The following is a 26467-nucleotide window of genomic DNA, read 5'->3' on the forward strand; positions in this document are numbered from 1 at the left end:
GCTGACTTCAGTGAGCTTCTGCTCAGCTCAAAGTTGCTGCAGGAAGCAAAATTTAAGTCTAGTTTCTGTCATGGTTCTCCAAGATAGTTGACAATGCGAAATGAGAACAACAGTTACGTTAATTTTGTCATGGTAACATCCACCCAACAAGAACTAAACCAAGATCCACGTTTTTGCCATTCCCCATGAAACAGCCACAGGCAAAGGCTCTCTTTCACGACATCCTTTGCATCATATTTGAAGTGCTGACTCAGAGTTTTCTATTTTGTTATTTGTCCTACTATTTACTTCATCCTCTTGTAATGTAAGAATCCCCACCGAAGAAATTCTTTCCACCAATGGTAAATGAAATCCCTGTTCTTCTTACTTCTTACTTCTGTTCAACTTCAATCACAGGAAATTCCTAACCTATGCTGAAATTATTTCTTTCCACCGTTAAACATACACGCCGCACTTTGTGAAAGTCCTACAAATTACATGCAACATTATATAAAAGTCTTTGAGTAAAGTCAACCACATTTAAATGCTAATGAAATGAAATGCTCACAGCTATGGATTCGAAAGAATCTTACATGTTTAAAAGCTGAAATTTGACCAACTTGTCTTTTTATTAGTTAAAAATTAAAATCACAGGCATTCGACTTGCAGAAATTTGCAAACGATGATTTGAATACAACTTTGAAGGAACTTCTTACACGGTGTATGGAACAACTGCTTCTAGAAATTTCTGCAGCATGTTAAAGTACTCATTTAAGAAGAACCTTCAGATTAAAAAAAAAAAAAAAAAAGTCAGGATGATGAGCAGCACAAAGGATTAATTTCTATTGCCAAATTATACTCGTATTCACTGAAGGTTATATGCATTGTTTTACACATTAGAGGTCAATGCGAAGGCACTGCAGCATGCCCACACTTACTCTCTTTACCAGTATATAGTAGAATGACTTCTACTATAAAGTATTTTAGGACTAATAAAATAATTTGATAAGCAATGTTCACAGTTTACTTTGTTCTCTACTTCACCCAGCATATCTAATACGAAAATCAAATACCACAGCAAGTTTCTGAATAAATGCATCTACTAAAAAGGTTGCACGATTGCATGAAAATACTTTATTCGGTGGAGCCACATTTTTTACTGAAGTAACTGCCTAGTGTTTATTGGAAGACATTTTAAGTTTAACTTCTTCCTCAGCATAATCATTTGCTAATAATAAAGTTACTTATAGAAAAAAATCTATACAGCCATCGTTACAGGACCAGAATAACCCAAGTCTGAAGAATTTAGCAAACATAATTGGGATAGATTGTTTACAGAAGATTACTTTGTAAAACTCTTTTTAAAAAGTTCCACAATCTCAAATGGATTGTGTTTTATAAACAAATAAAGATTAATTTAGAGTATTAAATTCCCAGTCCTGCTGTTTCACCAAAGACTAATGAACACTAAAATGTACTCAGTGTATTTTTTGTTGTGGAAAGATAATATCTTTCCTGGACTAAACCTGGGCAAGAGACAGAGAGAGAAGGGCCATACTTTTCCTTATTTGTTCACATTTTAAAAACTACAATAAATGTCAAGAAATGGAAGAAGCAGAAGACAATATGTGCTCTTGTTGAGAATAGCATCTTATAAAAACACCTTCCCACAGGAACAATCTACAAAGCCTCATGAATTATACAGGCAGTAGAAGCACAAATGCAAAGATACATTATTTTATTTAATTATGACTTTAAAACTTCCAATTTCTTAAACAAGTTTGTAAGTATGTGACAAAAGAAACAGATCACCATTTGGAGATGACTACCGTGTTGGGAAGCACAGAGAAAAGTTGAGGAAAAAAAAAGACAAAAAGAATGAAATAAAATTAAAACATCTCATAAAATAGTAAAGGTCATAAACTTCTACTTCAGAATCAGCTTTTAGGAAGACTTTCTGAAACACCTAATAGAAACAAATTAATATAAAAACTGTTTCTGTAATTACATGGCTTTTAACGCAGTTTCCAGCACATGTTATAGAGGTTTTATAATGTATCTGTGTTCAATTTTCAGTTAAAGAAAATGGGACTGTCCAAGAAGAAACTAAATGGGTATCTTCCACCTATAACCACAAATAATCCCCAGACTCAGATACCTTGTAAAATTACATTTGCATCTCCTGTTTGTGCCTAAAAATGTAGACTAAAATTGTATGGAATCTATTATAATAGATAGTTTGAACTCGAGATTAATAAGATTTGTAACACCATTCGAGAAAAGAAAGAAAGGAACTCTAAAAGAAGAGAGAGCTAAAACTGCTTCAGTTTCAGCAATGCAAACATTTTCCTGCATCTTGTAAAATGCAATAAACTCTTCTCCCTCTTTCAGAGCTGTGAGATATCAGTGATTTCCCCATCCCAGCCAGAAGTAGAAAGGTTGAACTTGCTTCACTGCTATAGACAGATCTCTGAACCATACCTCCTAGACCACCAGATTCACTGTGTAAATGCAGCCTGCTCTGCCCCCACTCCCTTCCACCAAGGACAGCCTTTACAGGCTGGCAGGCATCCTTGCCAAGGCAGAAGCTCAGGGAAGCTACAGGGAAGTGACAAACACACAAACATTGCTTTGTAGCTACAACACACTGAAAAATATTTTGTGACCCAGATTGATTGGCAGTTCATGTTTAGGGAGAGTGAATCAAAATGTAGCTAGTTTGAAAGTACAATGCATAACCCAGCACATTATTATTAAACACAAAAATTGCAGCTCTTACTTTCAGAATTTTTATACAAGCTTTCTCCCCAGAAGATAAGGAGAAACAGTCTATATCTATAGCAACCAGGAGAGAGAGAAGGAAGGGAGGGGTATATCCAGTCCAAAATGTTTCTCCTTAAAACCTTGCATCACCACCTTCACTAGAGCAAGCATTTAATAGATCATTTTTATTGCCACTTGACTGAAGCCTCATTTAAAAAAATAAAAAAAAAAAAGTCAGCTGATTTTAATTCTTCCTTAATAAACAGAGCATACGTGAGGATACTTTTGCGAAAGGCTTGCTTTGTTACTGAAAGTCATTTTATATTTTGTCTTCTGAAGAAAAGGTTTCTTAGAGACAGCTAGTTTAGCTTTCACTCTCTGATCTCCATAACCACTCTAGCTCTTAAACTGGGACAAAAAACAAGTTACAACCTTCTTGGTTTAAGGTGAGTTTGGGGAAGATACTACAAGTGAAGTGAGACTGACTGTATTAACATGTACCATTGGAGACAATTCTGGTGAGCAGCTACTAGTGCCTCAGTGCAAGGGGAGGACTGACTGCCTGGGAGGGTCACAGGGGAGAACAGCATCAACCCTGAACGCACAGAGTTTGTTTTCAGGACCCCTCCTTGCTCATGAGGAGGATTTTAGCAGGTGGGGAGTTTTCATCAAGATGTTAAATCCAGAAGGTGTCCTCTAAAAGAGGAAGGGGTTTGTCTGGGCACATCTCATCAGAAGGAGGCTGCTTAATGGTCTTCGTGGGGCTGGACTGGGTATTTTTAGACACCTCTGAACCAACCTTAACCACTTCAGCCCTGCTGATTCCCACCTCTGGCAGAACGACTGAGGGGTGGTCACCCCCAAAAGTCAGGGGGGGCTGTGGCCTGGGGCTCTCCTGCATTTTCCAATTATGAGGGCTGAAACCCCTCAGCTGGGGCGAGGGTCAAACGCTTCGAGGCTGGCTGCCTCCCCACTGCACCACCTCGACTTCAGGGGCCTTGGGCTCGCCTCGGTGGAAGTTCGCAGCGCTGAGGGGAGCCCAGCTCCACGGGGGCGTCCCCAAGAGCCTCATCCCCCACCCCGGGGCAGCCCCCTGGGACGGGCGGGAGAGCCGTGAGGGGGCCGGGGAGCCCGGTGGAGAGGTGCAGGGGCCGGTGGCCGTGAGGTGAGCGGAGGACGGGCGCGGCCGCCCGTGTGAGGCCGGCAGCTCCCGAGGGCAGGAGGGGACGGCGCGGCCCCGCTGCCCGCCAGCCCCCCGCGCCCCCCGCCCCGCTCCCCACTCACCGATCCGCGCCTCGCCGGCGGAGGGCGGCTGGCTGCGCGGGGCGGCGGCGGCGACGACGACCTGCAGCAGCACCACCAGCAGCACAGCCAGCAGCAGCAGCAGCAGAGGGAGGACGGAGCCGAGCGCCCCCATCATGCCTGGCCCATCGCAGGCTGCCGCCCCCCCGCTCCCTTGCCCGCCGCCGCCGGCCCCCTCACTCCATGCCGCCCGCTTTCCCTTTCGCCTTCTCCCGCAGCCGGTTCAACACCCAGGACAGCGACCGCCGCCGAGCCGGCTCCGCTCCGCTCCGCCCCGGCCCGCCCGGCGGAGGCGGGGGGCTGCCCCTTCCCGCTCGGCGGCGCCGCCTCCCCGCTGCCTGCTGCCCGCTCCCGGCTCCCTCCTTCCCCGCCCGGGGGCGCCCGGACCCGCGGGGAGGACCGGGGACGGGGCTTGGGGCTGAGCCTGACCCGGGTTAGGGGCCCCGGAGTCTTCCCGCTTGAAGCCCCCACACGAAGATGGCCGAGAAATGGGGCGTTGGAGATGTGTGTGTGTGGGGGGGAGGATGTATTCAATGTGAATGCCTCACGCGTGTAAACCCAGTGCAGCCCGTGTCAAAGTTTTGTCCTAGAAAATGCGCTAGGTGGGTGGATTCTCCTTGTGGCCTCCTCAGTAGTCATTTATTTACCATAGGGTTTTTCCACAGAAAAGTCCGCGCTGCAGGACCTTGTGAGGCCTCAGACCAGCACCTCCAGCACCTGAAGCACTTGTGGTCCCCTCATCCTCCACCACTCACCACCATCCCCAGCTTACTCTGGGACTGGGAGCACTGGGTCTGGCTGTGGGAGGGAGCAGCGGGCTCAGGCACAAACACATTGGAACTGAGGGATCTGGGGTTAGTTAGTATGACGAAGAGGAGGCTCAGGGGAAACCTCATTGCTCTCTACAACTACCTGAAAGGAAGGTGTGGGGAGCTGGGGGTCAGCCTCTTCTCGCAGGTAACTAGTGAAAGGATTAGAGGGAATGGCCCCAAGTTGTGCCAGGGGAGGTTCAGGTTGGAAATGAGGAGACATTTCTTCTCAGAAAGAGCAGTCAGGCGTTGGGACGGGTTGCCCAGGGAGGTGGTGGAGTCACCGTCCCTGGGGGTGTTCAAGGAAAGGTTGGACGTGGTGCTTAGGGACATGGCTTAGTGGTGACACTGGTGGTAGGGGGATGGTTGGACTAGATGGTCTTGGAGGTCTCTTCCAACCTTACTAATTCTATGATTTTTCTATGATTGACTACCTCTATTCACAAACTCTCAGTGTCATGTACTGAGTCCTCAACGCAGCAATTTGCAGTCCCCAGGCTGAAATAGCGCAGCTGCCGTGCTTGTGGGCAGGAGATCCATGTTTGGCCAGGACACCCAGCTCTGTGCTGCTGTGAGGGACGGCTGGGTACCAGCCCCGTCCGTCACCCCAACATCTATCTACTTAATTCCTCTTTTGCTGCTGAAGTTCAGATTCTTCCAATCGTCTTCATACCTGAGGTAAACAGCTCTCTACTCCCTGAGAAAACTTCATCCCTGACTTTAGTCAGAGTCATGACAGACACACTCAAAGGTACTTTAAAGGATTAAGATTTGTAATACATGAAGTGACTTTGCCATAGACCAGAAAATTAAGTTAAGGAAGCCCACAGAACAAACTGATCCTGGAAAAGCATGAGATGTCTAAAGGGCTTCCCACGGCCACTTTCCCACCACCTTTTCTTCCTTGCTCACAAAAGTGGCAGCTGGACCAGGGTCAACACACAGCATCCAGCCACCACGTTGGGACCAGCTGGCACCTGCCAAGTCTGGTGGCCCAGGGGTGAGCCTTACCCCAGGCTCTGGGTACGGGGCTGCGGGGAGGTCTGCAGGGCCCAAATGGAGGACTTACAGCTCCTGGTGCCCGGATGAACAGTTGCAGACTCCTGTAATTCTGTTTTACTCAGGGAAAAGCGCAAGCCTCTATGCTAGGGAAGAGTCATGGTTTCTAGAGCTTAGTGCAAAGCCTCCTCCTTTGCTGGGTGGTTAAGGCTGCCATCTTGGCTGCAAACAAGAGCAATATTTGATTCAGAAAACAGAAATTTCAAAAAAATATATGGACAGTGGTTGCTGGGTGCTGGCCCAAGTTTTGCAGACGGGATGGGTGGTGTTTTGAAGCATTTCTGTCCTTGAGGTCTATTACATGCTTGCTTATGTCTTGCCTGGGAGTGGTTTCATGAACCCAAAAGGTCCCTTTAAGCCAAATGTTCTTTACCTCAAGAAATCAATTTAAATGATTCAGAAAGAAACCTGAGCACTGAAAGGGTAGAGGCAAAAAAAAGGGGGGGAAAAGCATTATATGGAAAGGACAAGATGAGAAATGAAAGCGCTGAAACATAAATTAGTATATTCTCATGGGTTATGCAAACCATCTGGCTTTAAAAGCTAGTAGTAGGAACAAGGAAAAAGGTCATTTGAATTAGCAGAGAACTGCAAAGCAACTGAAGGTAAGAAAGGAGCAAATGGCAGGCACACCGAAAGAACAAGTTGTTCGTCAAAATACAAAATAGTGGTATTATTATTGGAAGTCCTTGCAGCTCTGCAACAAAAAATTTGCATAGCCCCCATGAATTTATGGTCAAATACTATGCAGATTTTAAAAGGAAATTAAAATTCTCATAGCCACTTTGTGCAGGGGATTAGCAAAATAATAATATTTGTTCAAATGCATGTGAAGCAATGTGAAAAATCAAGAGAGAAAGAGCATTCAGTAAAGCCAGGAAGAAATCCTTGAGTACACAAGGTTAGGAAAGGCAGGAGTAAGGTGTCAAGAAAAGAGTAAAGAGTCAATCGGTAGGTGAATGGGGCATTTGGAAATAACTCAAGTAGCAGTTCTCAGGACTGGCAAGTCTGAAGTATTCCCTGCCTGGCTGTATTTTATGGTTTTATAGTAGGCTGCACCTAGGAAGGATGCACAGACCTGTTTTAAAGCTCCAGGAACAGACAGATTGAAGTCAGCGGGATTACATAAAATGAGTTTGATTAATGACACAGGTAAAAACTGCAAGCCTTCAGTCTGTGTGTAAATTAGATGAATAACAGAATTATAGCGTAAATATGTTATGACACATGCAGGTTACTTGCCGGTTCACAATCTTTTTCTCAAGACATTTCTCAGTGCCAAGGTTTTTAATAGTCTGTATAATAAATTAAGCATCCACGCTTAGGCCTAACAGTCTTATGAGGTTGTTTTGATTGTGGTTTTTATTCTGGTGTTTTCCATGGATTTCAGAGCTGTGTGAAAAGAACTCCTGAAGGTTGTAAGTCATTTGTGGAAATTACTGGAAAGACTAGAAAAAAATGAAACTCCATTCTTGAAGTCAGGGATGCTGCAGGGCTCTAACAAACTTTGAGACTTGACAGTTTTGAAAAAAGAATAGAAGAGTGCATCAGTAAGTTATTTCTGAAAGGACATAGTTATATCTTTTTGGTAAGGGGTTCTAAACTAATAAAGATACTGAATGGTCGCTAGGAGGTGAGAGTATCAGCTCTGCATTGGCAATGTGTCTGGAGGTGAATGTGAGACTATATGGGAGGATGGCGTTGGGAATTACAGCTCTGAAAATTTCAGCACAGTGAATAACATTAAAGTTTATCATGTCCTTAATTGCTGGAGCTGAGGCTTTATTATTCCCTTACAGGTGTAAAAAACGTGGCAGGCAAAGTGATAGGAGAGCTGGATAATCTATATGGTTTTTTACATATGAGACATTTGCATCCTTATCCATGGTAACCACAGCTGAACAGAAGGTTTTCAACACTTTGCTGGTTGAAAATGCTGTGTCGTCTGACTAAGGCTTTTCATGAGAAACATATTTGGTTTACACAAACTTCCACTAGGAAGGGGATTTTTCTGAGAATGACCCCAGGATGGCAAATTGCCTGGTAGCCAGGACACCTGCCCGGCATGAGATCTTAAAGGTTCTCGTTTTCTCTGTTTGATTCAAAGAGGTGACCTAACACTAAGAAGGTCACTCTTTTGTTTTATCCCTCTCTCTTTCACTGGGCCATTCAATACTGTTATTAAAAGCAAACAGGATAGAAAGGATGTTGGTAGCAGAAGTAGTTTAGCATGGAAGAAGCTGAGTTAATAATAGAGTTTTTAGAAATGTAAGAAGAAAAGGTACCAAGATTACATGAACGAAAAACTGGATGGTGGTAGATAAATGTAGATAAGTATATGATTCAGTTAAAGCAGAACACTGCCAGAGAATAATTTGGGAAAAGAAAATACGCAAAGAGAAAATACACGTAATAGTTACATAGATTCATAGAATATCTGAGTTGGAAGGGACCCACAAGGATCACTGAGTCCAACTCCTGGGTCCCCAAAGGACCACCCAAAAAAAAAAAAAAAAAAATCAGATCTCAGACCCTGTGTCTGAAGACATTGTCCAAATGCTTCTTAACTCCCGCAGCTCGGTGCCATGACCGCTTTCCTGGGGAGCCTGTTCCAGTGCCCGAGCACCCTCTCTACATGCTTATAAGCAATTAAGTGGTGTGAGTAAAATGTACTAAACAGGATTAAAATAATAAAAGCTAAGTATGAGGAATATAAAACACAAAGGTAGCATCTGAATTTCTCTATGTACTCAGGTAGTGAGGTCATGTTTGTGAACTTTTGCAGACCTGTTTTTTATTTACGACTGGGAATTAAATATACACAAGCGTAGGTGCACCTGCGGGATCATCGGAATAGTACACGTGTATTTGTGCACGGTACAACTGCATGCTATGTCTCAGGATCACAGAGCTGTTTGTCAGTTTATCCAAGTATAAAGAGCCCGAACAAAAGGTCAGTTCCAGCAATGCTAAAGACACTCTACCTGCATAGAAAAACACACCCTTAAAAAAAAAAAAAAAAAGGCATTAAAATTACCTTATTAATTTTTTCTTCCCCTTGCCACCCCTTCACCTCTCTTCCCCCCAGCCCCATCAAGGCCTCTGAGTGGGTTAATTGCAAATCATTTGTCCTGTTAATGGGTCCAAAATCCACAGGGAACAATATCTACCAGGCAGTTTATCTAAGATTCAGTAACCTAGATATCTTCGCACAGCTTTAAGATGTATTGGCGGGGAATGAGGAGAGAAGGAGATAGAAAGGCTTATGCTAGATCCATGCCCAGACAAGACAGCATGTAGACTATTTTACTATTTATATTTTATGCCTCTTGAGGACATAGGTAAAATATTCAGACTTTACATGAGAAATGTTAAATACTATTAATGTCAGAAAAAAGTGCAATGAGATGATTTAGCTGAATAACGTCTTCTATAAAGACAGTTACTTAACCCTTTATCATACAAGACTCTTAATGGTGTCTGTGCACAGATTTTATTGCAGATTTTCTGTATGGACCCAAATAGAGTTCTTTAGAGGCGTGGCACTGCATACATATTCTCTGGCACCTTCTGTACTGGTCTGAGGGCTCAGAGAGCTGGTTGAGCTGCAGTAATCCTCCTGCATCTTCTTTGTGACTTAAGAACTTCTTTCAGAGGCCTGTGAAAAATGAGAATAGAAAAACCATCAATGGAGCCACAACTTGGAGGACCATGAGGAATACAAAAGGAATAGTACGATTGCCACTTCGCATATTAAGGGTGTGAACAGCCATAAACTGCTTTAGGAGGCTGACGAGCTCTGGACCCTGTTCAGGACAATCTGACAAAGATGGTATTTGAACAGTGACTGAGGTACTGGTCACACATTCAAATTCTAGCAATCGACATTTTAATTATTCAAATTAAAACAGACAAGATTGTTTAAACAGACAAGATTTAAAAAAGAATAGTGTTTTCATTTTATTGCAACTGTATTGTAGAGGCTGCAATAGCTCTTTGGACTGAAAGTATCCAAAAAGTTACCAGTAATGTTGCACCATGCACTTACAGGTAGCTTCTTTTATTCAGGGATGTTGAAAAAGTCTTTGCGTGTTTATCTAGCTGTGTGTGTTCAACCCTTTCCTTAAGAGAAAACTTCTCACATATCGTTTCATGTACACATTTTTAAAAACATTGGATTCAAACAGGCTAATATTTAATACATAGCATTTATTTTGAATATTTTAAACCAGTTAAGAACAAAGAACTTTATCCTGCAATTCCAGCCTCAGGTCATATCAGCAGTGATTGTGGTCTCTGTTTCTCAGGTATTGAATATTTCATAGTATTACTAAAAGTACTTGAAAGGATCTTAGCATCCAATATAGAGATTACTGATTTTCAGTGTTAGATTAATTGATTTCATGTCTATAAAACTAGCAAAGTCTTTGAGATTTTTAGATGAATTCTCACTGAATCCAGTATTTGCAGGGTGTGGAGGATGTCAGATATTGTCATCAGATGAGTACACAGTGGTTTCTATATTTACTCTGTACCTTATTGCAGGTCATTTGGCCCCAAGGTACCTCTGTGCTGTCTGGAACAGGGTGACTAAGTATTTGTTACATAATTATAAACTCAAACCACATTTTCCCTCATGTTTGGGAAGAATGGAAAACTTTTTTAGAGAGTAAAGAAAAAATTGCTATAGTATCACCCAATGAATAATACTACATGAATGCTCTTTCAGCATATTGTATGTAGTTAGATAAAATAGCCCCTGTTCACAGAAGAGTGCGGTGGGATTCATTTTATGAATTTCACAGCAATTCAGTTGTATCTAGGAATAATGTTTTAATGTACTGTTGATTTCAGCTATTTTAAAGCTTTCTTTGCGTCTGAAACAGTATTAGGAAATGGCTTTACTCTGGAGCATGTTAGAATTTTTACTCGAGGTATTTCTGCATCACTGAGAAAAAGGAGTTCCGTACGGAGCCAGAAGGAAAAATCAGAAGGAAAAAAAGTACTGTGCAACTGTATGACAGAATTAAAAAAAAAAAAAAAAAAAAAAAAGTAGGTTGATTTTAGTTATGACTGGGAAGCTGCGAGTTGGTCTTTTATTCCCTGTGCTGTAACTGAATGATAATGGTTTTTATGTGCTGCTGGAAAGAGCAGCTGGAAAGGAGCCTAAAATGGAGTCTTCAGAGCCCAAGAGAGGAAATGCAGCTAGAGAAAATTACCTGTGAGAATAGCAGGAGATGTGACTTACATTAACTGAAAACTATAAATGTGACTTACATTAACTGAAGCCCTAAACATCTCTGTTTGTGAGTGCTTGCTTAGGTTAGTGCGTTTTGAGTTGATTTCTAAAACTGTAGGAACTCTTGGTACCAGCCCAGCCGCTTCAGTGTGCACGGTACTTTGGGTCTGTGTGAAAAAATCCGTCATGTTGTTTGCTAGGGATGCAGGAGAGAGCAGTTTCTGTAAAGGTAGGTCTGGACTGAACCCAAATTTATTTGAGTTTCATTTACAATTCTAGCTGACCTGTTCAAATAGCACTTCTGGCGATACCTACATCAAGTGGGGTGCTGCAGCTGTGTCTGATATAAATGTGGTTGGAAAGAAGGAAAAGGTGGAATGAAGCCACCTGCAAGCAGCAGTGTATGGGTATTCCAAACCTGTGCAGAACAGCCCTCCGGTATCTCAAGGTGGGGCTACAAAAACATGGATCCAAACTCTGAGGCCACTTCTGAAATCTGTGTATCCAGTGTCAGGCCGTGAAAGGAAAGCTTGTGCTTCACTGGGGGAGGGACAGCCTCAGTGAGCACCAGCACAGGTCACAGACATGCACTAGAGCCAGAACTCCTTAAATCAGAAAGGCTTTGGCTCTTGCTAATGCCCACCATCAGCTCAAATCAATACAGAGGCTAAACACTGTGGCTTGCCTGTCCAGAAGTCACTGGAAACAAATTTCCAGTTAAACCCACCTGAATTCCTAATGATTTCCATGGGTATGTAGAGCACTTAGCACATCTGAAAAAATTACCATCTGAGCATATCAAGACAGTGTATGCAGATTAAATGATTAGACTTCAGATGTTTCTCTGTGAACGGATTCTTGTTCCTTGAAGAACAGGTTGAAACCTCTTGGTGTGTGATCCACGATTACATTTGGTTGCCATTGCTCCAAACAGGTTTCAAATGTCAATTTTTAAATGGATTAGGAGCTTTGAGATGCTCAATGGGAGGGAGGTCAGAAACAGTTAAAAAAATCTGTTTTTACCCATCTGCACTGTGATCAGTAAGATATGAAATCTGATGAATGGATTTTACAACCTATAACTAATCCCCTGAGAAATCTATTCCTCAGGTGCTAAATTAAATGATGAATGAGATTAATTCACCTCGTCATTCTGAAAGAATAGACCCGTAGTTCTATCCGGGTGGAAGCTGGAGGAGTACCATGGCTAAAAATACATGAATGGGTAGCTCAACAGGAGAGAACTTTACAAAAAATAATAATAATAAAATAAAATAAAAAACTTTGTAAAAAACGTCATAAAAGAAGCCTATGGGACTGAGATGCTTCTCAAAGCAGGGCAGTGACGGAAGGATAAGGAACTTTCACCTTGAAATGATCTGAGATTTTGTTAGCATAGTTAAGATTACCTAAAGTTTTGCTTTCCTGATTCATCAATCACCAGGTAGATTAAGAAGGGTGTATTATCAAAATGTAAATTAAAAAAGTAAGAAAGATACGACTGTTGAAGTCACAACCTAAAAATAGTCCTTGAGTAGGATATATGTTCAAACTATGTAATCAGAAATAGCCTCCAAATTTGAGAAAATGTGACTGCCCCTCTTTTTCTAGCAGCTGCTAGATTTTGTTAAAGATTTATGTTATGAATGAACATACGTGCATGTGTAACCGGACAGTGTTAGGCAAAATTAATCAAAATGTGCGTAACTCTTACAGAGACGCATCCTATTTCTGAAGGGCAAAAACAAGTTTCCAGTAGCTGAAAAATCAGCTGAATAGCAAGAATTGGTATTTTAGCTGAAGGAAAATAGCAGCCTATTGTAAGATGTCAACATCTGCAAGAAAAATAAAAATTACTTGGAAATTACCCAAAGGGTTCCGACAACTGGAGAGATACAGACCGTGTCATGTCGTTTTGTTCAGTATCTGTGCTGTAATCCATAGGGCTTGTTCTTACAGTATTTTTGTTTTCAGACCTCTTAATTCCTGTGTTGCAAGACAAGATGACTTACTTGATAAATGGGGGACCCAAGTCCCGTAGGCTTCTTTTGGCCAACAGTGTCTCTGGAGTCTGTACCTCTGCCTCCCCCTTGAGTGCATCCTGTACCCTCCCTCAGTTAATGACCAGTACAGGATCCTTAGCAAGAGGAAGAAGATCACTGGAGTACGGAAGAACAGGACACCTTGGACAACCACACAACTATAAAGTTCTCTCTTGTTCAGCTACTCGTTCATATATTCTTTAGCCACGGTACTCCTCCAGCTTCCAGCTTTGGTGAATTTGGGTGGTTCGCTAAATAGGATGGCTGTCTTTGCCACGTTAGTTGAAATTATAGACATATAGTTAGGGGAAAAGCGAGTGCATGAGGAGAAAAGCGTGGCTGAATCATTGGCATGGGGGTCTGGTGCCCCAAGGAATTGCTGTACTCCCCCTGGGCATCTGTGGTTGCGTGCACCTCACGTTGTCTGACCGGGGCCTGATTCAGAGGGTGCTTAGCGCTCAGCTGCTGCTGAAGACAGGTGAGAGCTGTGCTTTGAGGTAGGAAGTGCTATACAATGTTACATCTCATACCGAGTTCCCAAACTTCACAGAAAAAAATTAATTTAGTCTCACCATACATTGTAAAATGAACAAGAAAACCTGCAGGGAGCTGGAAAAGTATATGAATCATTGTGAAATCCTGGGGCTGCGGTGCAAAGTGCCAGAGTAACGTCACTGTGGAAGTTAACAGCTTTGTCCTCAGCGCTGGTACGGATGGCATGCAGCAGGTTAGGTGTAGAGCTGTGTGTTGAACAATGAGGGGAGAGAAAGATCTGCACATTTACCGTGTTGTCAACAGCAAGGGGTTTGAATCATCCTCAGAATGAGCTCTGAGGAGGGAAGCTTGTGTAGAATAAGTAGCTTGTCTTAATGTAGCTAAAAATACAATGACTTTCAACATATACTCACTCAAAGGTGAGGTTAAAGCTATGCGCATCTTCATTTTGGTGTTTCCTGACTTTCGAGTGCCCGACTTTTCAGTTGTAGGAGAGTTCCACGCTGTGCTTTCAGGTACTGGATAGCAGGATCTGGTTTCACAAAGCACCCAGCGTGGTGCTTGCATTTTCCAGCCCCGTGCTGTGATGGTGAGAGGAAGCGAGGGACAGCAAACAACAGCCACTTGTGCTCCTCTCCACTTCTTTCTTCAGCATCTCCCTCTTGGGCTGCTTATTGCTGAAGACTCATTGGGCTAAGCTCATCTCTCTGTGTCCTAGCTGGAAAACGTTCCTCTGCTTACTGTAATAGACACAGAGAAAAACCTTGTGGTGACCTAAAGACCAAAATATTTGCTATAGCATTTGTACGGCTACAAACACAGAGTATTGATGAGAAAAATTCTGGGAGGAAATCTAGAATTGAATATGTTTGATAGCAACTCAGAATGGAGCAAGAACTGAGCTCAGCTCATTTTAAATTTGGTTTTATAGCTTAATTCTTACTAAGATGGGTTATTTTGAGTAGCATAAATAAATAAATGAATAAAGTGCATAGTTTCCAGTGTAAAAATGTTAGAAATTCTTGCTCAGGGCATTCTGGTGTCTCAAAGCACAAGACCATTGCCTATGAGGTGTTTCTTTTAAAGGAAGGCTGCTGAGGATTTGCTGTGACCTGAAAAAAAAAATGTAGGGAAAGTTCATGGTAATGGCAGCTGGGTAAAGGAACATTGTTTGGACTCCACCGAAATTACATTGTGTCTTTGTAAGCACAAGATTACGTTAAGAATATTCATAGGTTTTGGTGAAACTATTATAAGCTGAATAATAGAAGAGACAGGATGCTCTTTTCCTGTTCTGAATCACTGCTTTAAAAAGTGTTTTCCTTCCCTTTGCTCTCTGTTATGGTTCAGAGTGTTCTGGTGGAGCATCACAGACCAAACAAAAACACTTACTTGACTTCTCAAGGGAATCTTCCTCCTAGGCTGAGCATTTCTCATGAACTCTCCTGCTCTGTATAATGGAGCTTCCACTGCGTATGACTGGGCTGGTTGAATCATACAGATTCATTTTCTAATGCAATGTTAATAAACGTTGACCCGTTGCTCTCAGTAAAGCCAAAGAGTCACTATAAACTTTGAAAAAGCAGGCCACTATTGCAAAAATCATAATATTTAAACTTTGTGTTTTCTTGTGCCTTCCGAATGTTCAGTGAGAGATTTATGGAGGGGTTGGCAGCTCCTGGCTTATTAAAAAACGAGGGCTGTGGGGAGTGGGATAAGCAGAGATGCCGTGCCCGGAGGCCACCCGGTGAAAGGTGGCTGAGCAACGGGAGCCATGCAGAGGGGCAGGGAAGGCTCAGAGGTAGGATTTTTGGGGTGAATTCCTTCCTCAGAGGGCCCCTGGGCACTGCGCTAAGAACCACCTCGAGTCCTGACCTGTCCTGGGCTCACTGTGCTGGTAAGAATCCAGGAGCGGAAAGGGGAATGCCACCTCCTTCGTGACAGGGGAATTCCTCCAGGTGACTCATGAGGCAGATGAAAGAGGTTCCCGCTTTGAGTTTTCTAACAGATATTTTAGAATTCTGCCATATAATCCCCTATACTACTGATGAAAAATGGAATATCACAGCAAAAAGGTGGCAGAGGTGCAATATGCCACTAGCAGGAGTTACTAACACTGTTTCTAACACGGTTAGAAAGGATATTAAGACAAAAATAAACTTGTAATTGCTATTTTCATTAGCAGTTGAATAAAATTAGAAGTAAAAGAGGTATCCTAAACTGGAACTGCAACAGGAAGTGTAAGAGGTAAAGGGAAGAAGATGGTCTTTGCTGTAGGTTTGTGAAGAAAGAATTCTCCTCTTCCCCTTCAACACTTAAAAAATAAATAAAACTGTTTCCATACATATACAGTTCCACAAATTCAACACATTTCAGGAGCCAAAAGCATAACGCCTGTTCTGCTGCGCTACTTGCATAGGAGAACCCCATCAGATAGAGCAGAGCACTTTCTAATATTTGATCCCATTGAAACGAATTCGCTTTCAAGCAGTCAGTCAATGGATCGTGATACACTGATAAATTAAATACTGCAAGCTGGGTTCCCTGCTCCCAACGTGCCGCTCAGGGCAGTTGAAGTCTGTGATCTTAACCGGGAAGGTAAGAATTCCCCCGAGGCGTGCTGACTTGTGATGGATGGCTCGGGAGCCAAATATTGCTGTCTATGCCAGCCCAGATCAAATCAGGGAACCGGGAGGGCTGTAATCAGATCCATCCATGAGTTCTCTCAGTTCCTTGCATCAAACAGGTCTCAATTTCCTTGTGGACTGACTGGTTTCACGTTTCTTCTTTTTCAGTCTTAACATAATGTAAACTTTCTAAATTCTGACAAGAGCAGACATCTGAAAAAGTAAACAAACTAACAAACCAAACCTACGAGCACCAAAGTTAATACCCTCACCTTTACTTTTTTTGTTGTTACTTTTTTACTTTGTTTAAAAATGAGATTATTGGGTCAAATACGTATAGTTTGCCACACAGTTTAAGTCTCAGACATTCTTGCTACTGTCCTCAATTTGGATATTATTGCAAGGATCCCATGTGGATGGACTGAAATGTCTGAATGCAGCTGTTGCGGTTGTCAAACTGAACATTCCTCTAATAGCTCTTGCATGTAGCCAAATTCAACTGCTAGGGCTGGTGACTGGCTAAAAGCAGTTGATAGAAGCAGCTTTCCCTGTAAAAGAATTTTGTGTGATGAACAGCCCCATGAAAACAGCCATCCTGCAGGTCAAGAGCAGCAGTCCATCAAAAAGAACCCGGGGACAGAGGAAGAGAGAAAGGGAACTATTTTTGTTACAAAGGATGGTCACGTATTCAAACGACAACCCTTGGAAGTTCTTTCGGTGTGAAGAAATACCACAAGCAAAATTGTTTTCTGTATACTGCGTACTAGAAGCATGCAATCTCAGAGAACAGTGTAAGAAAGGGCACTGCTTTTGGCATTTGGGGAGCAAAAAGAGCCCCCGCAGCAAAAGGAGCTTTTCCCTCCATGGAGCAGTCAGTGGGTGACTTGGGGCATGCTGGCCTTAAATAGCCTGGCACTGGAACCAGTCACTTCTTTTCTTCCTTTTTTTTTTTTTTTTTTTTAAAGTACTCTCTTAGATTGGTCTAATTGGATTTGTACCCTCTTACAGATGCTGCATTTTTACTTCATCTGCTATTCTGAGAAAATGAAGTTGCTAATACGTGCCTTTTTAAATAAGCATGGCAAGATTGCTGAAAGGTCAGCGCATGAAGCTGACATTTCTTGATATTAAGGTGGTACTCAGGTACCAATTTAGGCAATTAGTAAGTACAGATCGTTATATTAAGAAACAAAGGGAAAAAAATGCCAAATCAATATTCTTTATTCACACGAACAGTACAAACAGTTGGGTGTTTAATAATTGCCCCAAAAGGCAGAAAAGCACATGGCAGTACATAGGCAAAGAACCCAAAAGGAGGCTGGGCTGGCTCTGTCCTATATGTTCTTGGATGTAGGCATATGGCCATATAGGATTCACGTACCTTTCTAGCAAAAATATATGTACTTAAAATGTAAGGCTTTGCAGCAAAGCATCTGTTAGTGCAGCATGTAAAAAATTATTAAAACCAGGACAAGGATTATTATAAGGAATAGTAAGAAGAAACTAATTGAACAGAAGAGGGAAAAGGTACCAAAAAAAAGAACAGACTACGGTGGTCCTCTGGTAAATCATACTGGAGAAAAAAGTTAGTAACAGCTTCCACTTCCTACAAGTCATAAGCAGTAAGTACCAGAACTACCGCTGTGATACTGCTTTGAAAAAATGCTGACTAACAGAGCAGAAGGTGAATTTCCACCGTTAAAGCTTCCTCAGTGCTAATGGATGCAATTTGTGCAGCTTTTCTAGGACCATGAAGTGCAACTGGACAAACGACCCACTGGTAAAGGAGGACTAAGGACACATCTATTCCAAAGAGCATAACTTGGTAAAAAAAAATCCCAATGATTTCCTAGTAAATTGAAGCTACAATTAGAACATAATTAAAATCACGTAGCACTTGGTAGCAGCAGCACAGGCGAGTTTGAACGCACAGTGAAGTACAGCTGTCATTGGAGTAAATATCAAGAGGCCAAGGCAAAATTTTTTCCTTTTCCTTGGCAAGCCACAAAGTTTGTGTAGCTGGATCCCAACTTGAAGACATTTCTTAGCTAAGGAAGAAGCGTGAGGACTTCTCCTGGCTTTTCTTTAGCTCATGATTTGAAGCTGGGATAGATGGAAGACCGCTGGACTTTGTTTCCCAGTCAGAAAACAACAAATGAACCTTGTCATCAAAAAAGGGACCAGACCCTTTACAAAAAAGAATAAGGTTAAAACAGACACAATTAATGAAATAGTTCAAAGCTATTGGTTTCTTCACTAATATTTAAACTGGATATATGTGCATGAAAGGGAGGGCTCCAGACATGCCATTTACAGGTACAACTTTGACTAGAAAATTTATTCTTCGGGCAGTTATACATTAACAGTGATTGCCAGTGCAAATTGCTAAAAGGTTGTCTTAGAAAGGAGTTATCTTGTTCATATTTCAAAAAGTTTTACTAGTTGAAGTTCAACTTGGGAAAGCTGAACAGATCTCAGTGGGTCTGTTCCAAAACTGGGAACTTCTCTGACATACAGGTTGGATAGCACGGCGAGCCAAATCTACTCTGATTATCAGTCGTTCCACAACAAGAAGCAAAGACCAATCCTTCTCCCCCAACAGCACTGCAAAGGCACTTTTAATTAGTAAGATAAAACAAATCTGATTGACAGGTTTCCAAAAGATAATTCAGCTTAAGAAATATACTATTTATTTATATATATATTAAAAAAAAAAGATAAATATAAGGATTTAACATTTTGGCAAGACTTAGTTTGCAGTGAGAACACCAAGTAAAACCTTGTGAGATTTACCACAAAGACCCAAGGAGAAAGCACTTGACAGATGTTGGCTCACGGAATTCAAAGACAGAACATCATTGATTGTGTTGCAGAAATCCCATGGCTTTTCATCTATCAGAGGAATTATAACAGAGCTGGACCAGATATCGGGCTGAGATCTCTACACCAGCTTCACTGCCACCACAGAACAATTTCAACACCCTTGAGAACCACTTGAGTATCAGCCACGATAGAATATGGACAAAGGTTCACCTCTAAGTTTTCTTACCCTCCTTCACAATATCTCCCTCTTAAGTTCGTCAGAAGAAATCAGCCTATTTCTGATGTTGATAGTTACCTTTATTTCTTTCAGGCTCTGGGATATTGGGTCTGTAGCAGGTATTCCATAAAAAATTGAAACTGAAAAAGCAGCGCTATAGACCAAGGGAAAAAAGGCAGTAACTTAGATTCTCTTCTAATCTAATCTAATATGAGCAAATAATGAAAGATTGAAAAGCAGAAAAAAAGGAAAGTGATTTACATATTCATTAACTAATTTGTATCATCAGAAGATTTAAAAGGTCATTACTGGAACACCTGCCTGTTAACAGATGTAGAAGACTGAAGGCCAAAGAACACAGTTTTTATAAAGATGTTGATGGATAAACAGTTGGCAGATCTACAGCTACCTGCTGGGGCAGCATTAGACTTTTTGGCTCAGGCTACCATTGTAGATAAAGTAAATCTTCTGGAATTCACATAGCTATATACATATCCATACTGACTTGCCTGTTGCAAAGCCTGACAATTGTTTATTAAGGATTTGATTATTTTAAAATATCAACATTTCAGCTAAATAAGATTCTGTCTAGGAGTGAAATTTTATGCACTAACAAAGTTACTGACTCCTACCACAGAAAGTTGCCTGACAGATGGGGGTACAGCACTATGCACAGATCCTAATCAAGAATAAAGAGTCTGTCTTAATTTAGCTAAATTTGCTAATTTCAGTGTCAGTGCCACTCTGTAACATTGGAGATCTCAATGAGCCATTTATATAGATACTAAATGCAAAGCATCCTGCCCCATTTTGAAGATAATTAAGTGTTAGATATGCAAGTCTAAGCTAGTCCCTGTACACTATCTTTATGGTCTCTGGCTGAATCATTTTCTGGGGATACCTACTAGATCTACTTCTAAAATAGGTTAAAAAAAACGCATTATGAATTTAGACATCTAATTTATAGATGCCTCAGTTAAGGCAAAATAACATGCAATCAGCATTGTATGACTAGTTTTAGGAGAGCATCTGTTCACATCAAAAAGTTAGGTAACTGGCTTACATGTTTGCGCTACCTGCAGTATTAATTTATAAAAATAGCCAAATGTACAGCAATGAAACTTATTTAAATTGGGATAGCTCAGAAGATAATATAGTCCAACCTCCAGATTAGGCAGGGCAAACTTCTGTCACGTTGGTCAGGGCCTTGTCAGTCGAATTCTCCTCATCTTCAAGGATGGATCTTCCACAGTCTTTCTGGTAAACCCGTTCCTGTTCCACTTTCAGTTTCTGTTCACTTTCATCCTTTTTTCTTTCATATGTCCAAGAAGTATTTCTCTTGCTGCAGTGTGTGTCCACTGCCTCATGTTTTCTTGATGTGTACCTCTGAGCAAAGTCTTTGCTTAATCCTCCTCATGTAGAGAACAGCAGTAAGGTTGCTCTTCTGTACTTGCTGATGCTGGTATATAGAATTAGTCTGCTACAGGTGGAGGACTTTGCGTGTCTCCGAGTTGAACTTTGAGATTTGTCGTTCCTTGTGTCCAGCTCATCAGGATTCCACTGAATCAGACAACCCTTCCCCTCAAAAATATCAACCACTGCTCCCACATTGGTGTCATCTGCCAACTGACTGAGGCGACATTTCATTCCATTGCCCAGGCATTTAATTAAGACGTTAAACAGTACTGGCAACAGTATCTGCCCTGAAGAATGCCGCTAATTATCAGTATGACACTGTAGCACCCTTATTCTTCAAGCCTGATTGTCCAACCAGTTTTCCACCCTACTTGTAGTTCATCTGTACAGCCCATCTCTCTCCAATCTGGCTACAAAAATAATACATAAACCTGGGTAAAAAGTCCTGGGAAGAACAGGAAAGGTGACATCCTCTGCTCTCTCTGTTCACAAAAGGAAAGAAAATGAGGTTGGTCAGGAAGAATTTGCCCCTAGTGAATTCATGCTGGCAATACCCAATCACTATTTTGTCCTTCATGTGTCTCAAAATGACTTCCATAATGTCTATGAATAGGCTCTATAATTTTCTCCAGGTCTGAGGCTACGTGCTACCTCAAAGTATGAGAATATACAATTATTATTTGTTTTATAAAAACAAAAATACTGCTTTTTTTTTTTCTTTTACTTCCCCCCATATATGACAATTTCATATAAAACAACCTCCTTACAGGTCTTTGAGAATCTTTACTACTACATGATTTCTATACACATTTTTGTACATTTTGCCTGCTTTAAATGTACAGAGTAACAGAAAATAAAACTCTTAATAAATTTACAAGATAATATTATGCTTTTTAACACAGTACATCTTCCTTCCTTTAGTTTTCATGACAAAAGCTTCCATGTGGTCAAGGATTCAAAAGTTCATCCAAAATTTTCAGAGATGATTCATACAGGATTCTGAAACTGCATAAAAGAATGCAAAACAGGATTAGACATGCTCATACTAAGATCAATCCTCAGCTATTTGATTCTAAGAGTGTTTTTTTTTTTTTAATTCTAAGAGAAATCTAAGAGGTTTCCTTGACAAGTTATTCCATATATGCCATTACTACATCACTTTTGAAACCAGTTGTTTTTCTTCAACTTACCCATTTTTCTGCTGACCACCTCTAGCTATACTGAAATCTACAAAAAATCATTGTAATTTACTCTGTGAATTCAAGCACATTTTCAAATATTTAATCATTTGTATTTCATGGATATTTAAAAGCACAACTCACTTTTCTTCACAGCATTTTTACAGAATTTTACATTTTTTTAAAACTTGGTCAAATCCTTTACTGCTGGTTTATAATAAGCTATTTTTCAGTCTTCTACTTTTTTCCTTTCACCCTCATTCTTCAGTCTTCATAATTTTTCTTCTCAACTCAGTAATTTTTTCCCAAGCCTGAGCTTTCTGTCTTATCCTTATTAACTACATGCTTCAGCTGCTTATACATCCATCTTAGTCACTTTCTTACTGTTTTGTTTCACATTACTCCCTAAACGGTCTCAAAGGTCAGCTTTGAAATTCCCATTTGGAAAGCCCTTTTTATTTTCTTGCACTCCCAGAAATTGTCGCTCACCTAGCCTTTGCAGGTGCATTCTCATGCAACTTCTTCTAATACTGCTCTAAGACATCCTCAAAAGACAGAAAGACTGTGGTCTTCTGCCAAAATATTTTATTATTTCATCGTTAACCACTATAAACTTTAATCTTCACGTTACCTTTGTAGAAGATTCTGCCACCTGTATTTCTCAAATATTGTTCATCTTTTTTTTTTTTTTTTTTTTTTTAATTACAGTCCTATACTGATGGCCTGGAATAACCAAGGTAAGTCAGACATTAATCATGCTGAGTTAGGGCATTCATGAAGGAGACACCAAGACTATAAATACAACAAGAAACTGTATTTTCTTAACAGTGTATTTGATGCCAGGTCTTCCTGAATTCAGACTGCCATGGTTGCATCACATACTCTTCCTTTATAATGCTAACAGACTTCAAGCCATAATCAATCTCAACTGTCAAAATAACCTAGTGTACTAATTTTATGGCACATTTTAATAATTAGTTAAGTACTGTGGTCACATACACAATGCTACTTTGTATAATTTATTTATTTTTATTTATTTCTTTATTTTACAATCTACAGCTAACAGAGAAATACTTCTATAAAGTTGGTCCATCCATCAACACCACACCGGTCAAGCTGCAGACAATAAGCTATGATTCAGGATAATGGTAAGCCTCCCCAAACAAATTTAAGTTAGTTTTACTAGGTACCACTGCGGTGAACGTGCTGATGGGAGGCAGACAAGTCATACACAAAGTTATGTCACAAAACGATGCAAGAGTCAGTATTTATAGATGCAATGAGAGTGCAATAAGGAGTTCTGGAAGCTACTTAAATGATAATATTAAAGAAATATCTTTCAGCACATCCATTAGCTCAGTTTAAATTCTAATGCCTACATACTACGATGCTAATTAAATACAGAATATCAAGATAAAGGTGTTATCTTATAGCACATTTGTTTCACAGAGCATGGAATACTTCTCTAGCCTCCAAATCACTGCACTGGAAGCTTTATTGGCCTTTTTTTTTTCTAGAAATAAATACTTGCATTTTATAAACTAAATTAATGTGCGTGCCATTACTCTTGAGGAAATTCTCTCAATATACAACATGCTGTCCAGAATTTTAAAGTGCGCTGAACAGCAATTTTAGACCCACAGGGCCTTCTTAAACTGCTAGCTCAGCTGAAGAGGAAAGACTAAATTACAATAAAAAGTTTTGCTTCTAAATTAGTATAACAACTCCTTGTTCAATGGCAGCATTTTAAGTACTCCACCGGACAGGAGTTTTACTTATTTATTTCATTGCTAATATGTAACAGATGACTGCTATGTTAAATTAAAGACACTGGCACAGAATGCCAAGTCTCTTGGGAAATTAAAGAATATCACTGTTTCGTGGTATACCTGGGTATTAAATAAAAATAATCCATCAGAGTTGTTAGGAGATAATGTATTCAGAAGTAAGAAGCAATAATGAAGTATGAATTATTTCTTCAAGCAACTTGAAGTATGAATTAAAAACACAGTAATATGTTTTAGCATGCATCAGTGCAACATCGCGTCTTTTAAGATTATGGTCAAAGTAATTATCTGACGTCTCACTTGCTGCATAACATAATTAACATTTAGGGGCTTGGTAAATAGAGTGGAAAAAGACAATGATAAAATCGTTTACAAACAACAGTGCACATTTCAGACTATATATAATCACCTTTTAGTTATACATTAGCACGCTGGTACTAGAGCACTAAAAATAAGTGTCTTCAGACACTAGCAGCCCAACCTGTTCCAGCAGAACACCCATCTGAGAAAGGCACTAATAATTAATCAAATTTAACACCAAAGGAACTAATAATTAATCAAGGAAAATCTAATCATTAAAGAACTTCCTCTTAACCTTTTCCTATGTGAATTTTTTTATCCTTTTGGGGAGAGAAGGCAGGAAAAAAACCCCACCAACCTCACAACATATTTGTGGGAGTTCTTGAATTCTATAATCCTCCCAAAATCAGAAACGATCACACAGCTCTGCAGAGTTTTTTGTTATCATACTGTAATTCTGATTTTGGTTACAAATACTTCCCAGCATCATGCTCATATTCCTAAGCTTTTAACTTTATCTACAACTCTCTCTTGTTTTTGTATGATACAAAGGTAGCCATTCATATATCACAAAATTAAAGCACTGTGTAGCATCTTATGCTCTTCATCTGCCCCAACTTTTAGGATGACTTGTCCCTGTTCACTGGGCAGAGATGTTCATATAGATTCACAAAGCAATTATCTGTGTTCTTACTGGAATTTATAGGCAGTAGTGCACTCAAGTGGTAGCAATTATTCATTTTAATGTGCCTATTTATTTAATCATGTTAAGATTTGCTTTAAATTCTCTGTCACTGTCTTGATTAAAAGAATTGCATAACCGAATCATGATACTCTGCTGCTCACCTTTCTTTTCCAGATCATAATTATAATTTTTAAAAATATTCTGGTAGAACAATTGGCAACCCAGCACTAAATGACTCAATGGAACAAAATATCGTTTATTTTTGCTTGATTTTGTTTCTAAGCTAGGTCCCAACCAAAGGAACTTTGTTCGCAGCTCAGTAACTAATTAAAATGAGCTACCCAGGAAGCAGAGTCACTATGATGAAGTTTTAGAAATCTAACCATGCAGTGACTATTTATCTACTTATTTATTTTTGTTTTTACCAATTTTACGTTACCTGAGCACAATGACCTCTGCAGAGGCCACTCTTAAAATCTGAATAGCAGTATTTCTGTTTTCTGATTACTTAGGTCAGACAGAAAAAGGAATAATGGGCTGATCTTTATTTATTTATTTATTTATTTATTTTTCTTTTTTTATAAATCTGATTATTTTGATCACATATAACTGAAGTAGATCATATCACAAAACTTTCTGGTCTACTTCTTAAGATTACATATGTCATTTAAAGAGCTATATAACACCCCTTAGGCTCTGATATAATAGATTTAAATGAGCAAATGAGTGTTTTGTTAGCAAAAAAAACTACCGCTATATCTCCTGCACTTCTGAATCACATCTAAATGTATATTTACTGCACAGCCCTTTAAAAGTTCTACCACTGCCAGAACAAGTTAGTGTAGCTGTTGAGCTTCTTGACAGAACTCAAGTGCAAATTCTAAGGATTTAAAGTATCATAAAAGGAAAGAAATAGGGCCTATGTGGTCCCCTCGATAAATCACCTGCTTTTTCATACAGTAGCTTCTCATAACTTTAGTATTGACTTTAAATGAGGGACACAAATTCAGTCACAGCGGAGCTGAGGAAGGTCTCTGTCTTGCACAAAGCCACATGCCTCAGGCCAGTGATCCACCAGAAGAATGTGATGTGGAAGTGTGGAAGCATTTGAAGGGCCATGCAAGAAATGGTTAAATAAAATAAAGAATTACTTATTGATTGATTGATTTCAACAACCTCCTCATGTTCAGAACAATGTGGTGCGTTGATAGCTTCTTTCAGTATGGATGAATGTCCATAACCAATTTGGTTCTTTATCTAGTTATCCCTACACCACCTTGTTGAATATCTTGAAGAATTATTTGCCACAAAATAAGTTACCTGTTTTGTTATTCAAGGGTAGGAGAGATGGAAAAGAAACATTATGTAAAGAAATCAGTTATCCTTCCCACAGCGTGCCTACCCTTCTCAGTTACTAACCCTACCAATCAGGGGACACAGTGAACTGTAAGGTAGTTTCTGAAGTACTTAAAAACATGTTATGTTATTTAAATTCCAGTAATCTGTTTTTGTCACAGTCTGTTTGTGCTTCTTAATGTCTACCCTGCATGTTTTCTATTTCCACAGGCAGTTCAATAACAAGGCAGAGATCAAATGTTAAAATTTTATTTTAGACTTGAGCAATTTTGAAACACTTGAGGTTAAATCATTCATAGTTGTCTGCCTTAGGCTGGTCTGCAATAAATGTTTGCAAATGCAATTTAGCCAATAACGCTCAAGAAACCACCCAAAAAATTCATCCCAAAA

At 40.2% G+C, this 26467-nt stretch overlaps 2 protein-coding genes across 4 annotated transcripts in view; both read right to left on the reverse strand.

Moving 5' to 3' along the window:
* The window catches only part of PTPRN2 (protein tyrosine phosphatase receptor type N2), a 647833-nt gene extending 643519 nt beyond the window's left edge, over positions 1-4314 (reverse strand). The window contains 1 exon segment of the mRNA XM_040547991.1: positions 4027-4314. Coding sequence (XP_040403925.1) covers positions 4027-4162 — 136 coding nt within the window. The 5' untranslated portion in view covers positions 4163-4314.
* Positions 4315-9007: 4693 nt separating this feature from the next.
* NCAPG2 (non-SMC condensin II complex subunit G2) overlaps positions 9008-26467 on the reverse strand; it is a 56103-nt gene continuing 38643 nt past the window's right edge. The window contains exons 28-30 of one of the 3 annotated variants that reach the window (XR_005817225.1): positions 20519-21776; positions 14102-14428; positions 9008-9570 (exon numbers count right to left, since the gene is read on the reverse strand). Coding sequence is in view for 2 of the 3 variants with exons in the window: in XM_040548579.1 (XP_040404513.1) it covers positions 21719-21776 (58 nt within the window). In the remaining variant the exon portion in view is untranslated. Of the gene's footprint in view, positions 9571-14101; positions 14429-18623; positions 21777-26467 lie in introns of those variants that run through there. The other 2 variants (XM_040548579.1, XM_040548578.1) reach the window with 2 other exon arrangements.

Source organism: Cygnus olor, chromosome 2 (genome assembly GCF_009769625.2).
Source record: "Cygnus olor isolate bCygOlo1 chromosome 2, bCygOlo1.pri.v2, whole genome shotgun sequence".
NCBI lineage: Eukaryota > Metazoa > Chordata > Aves > Anseriformes > Anatidae > Cygnus > Cygnus olor.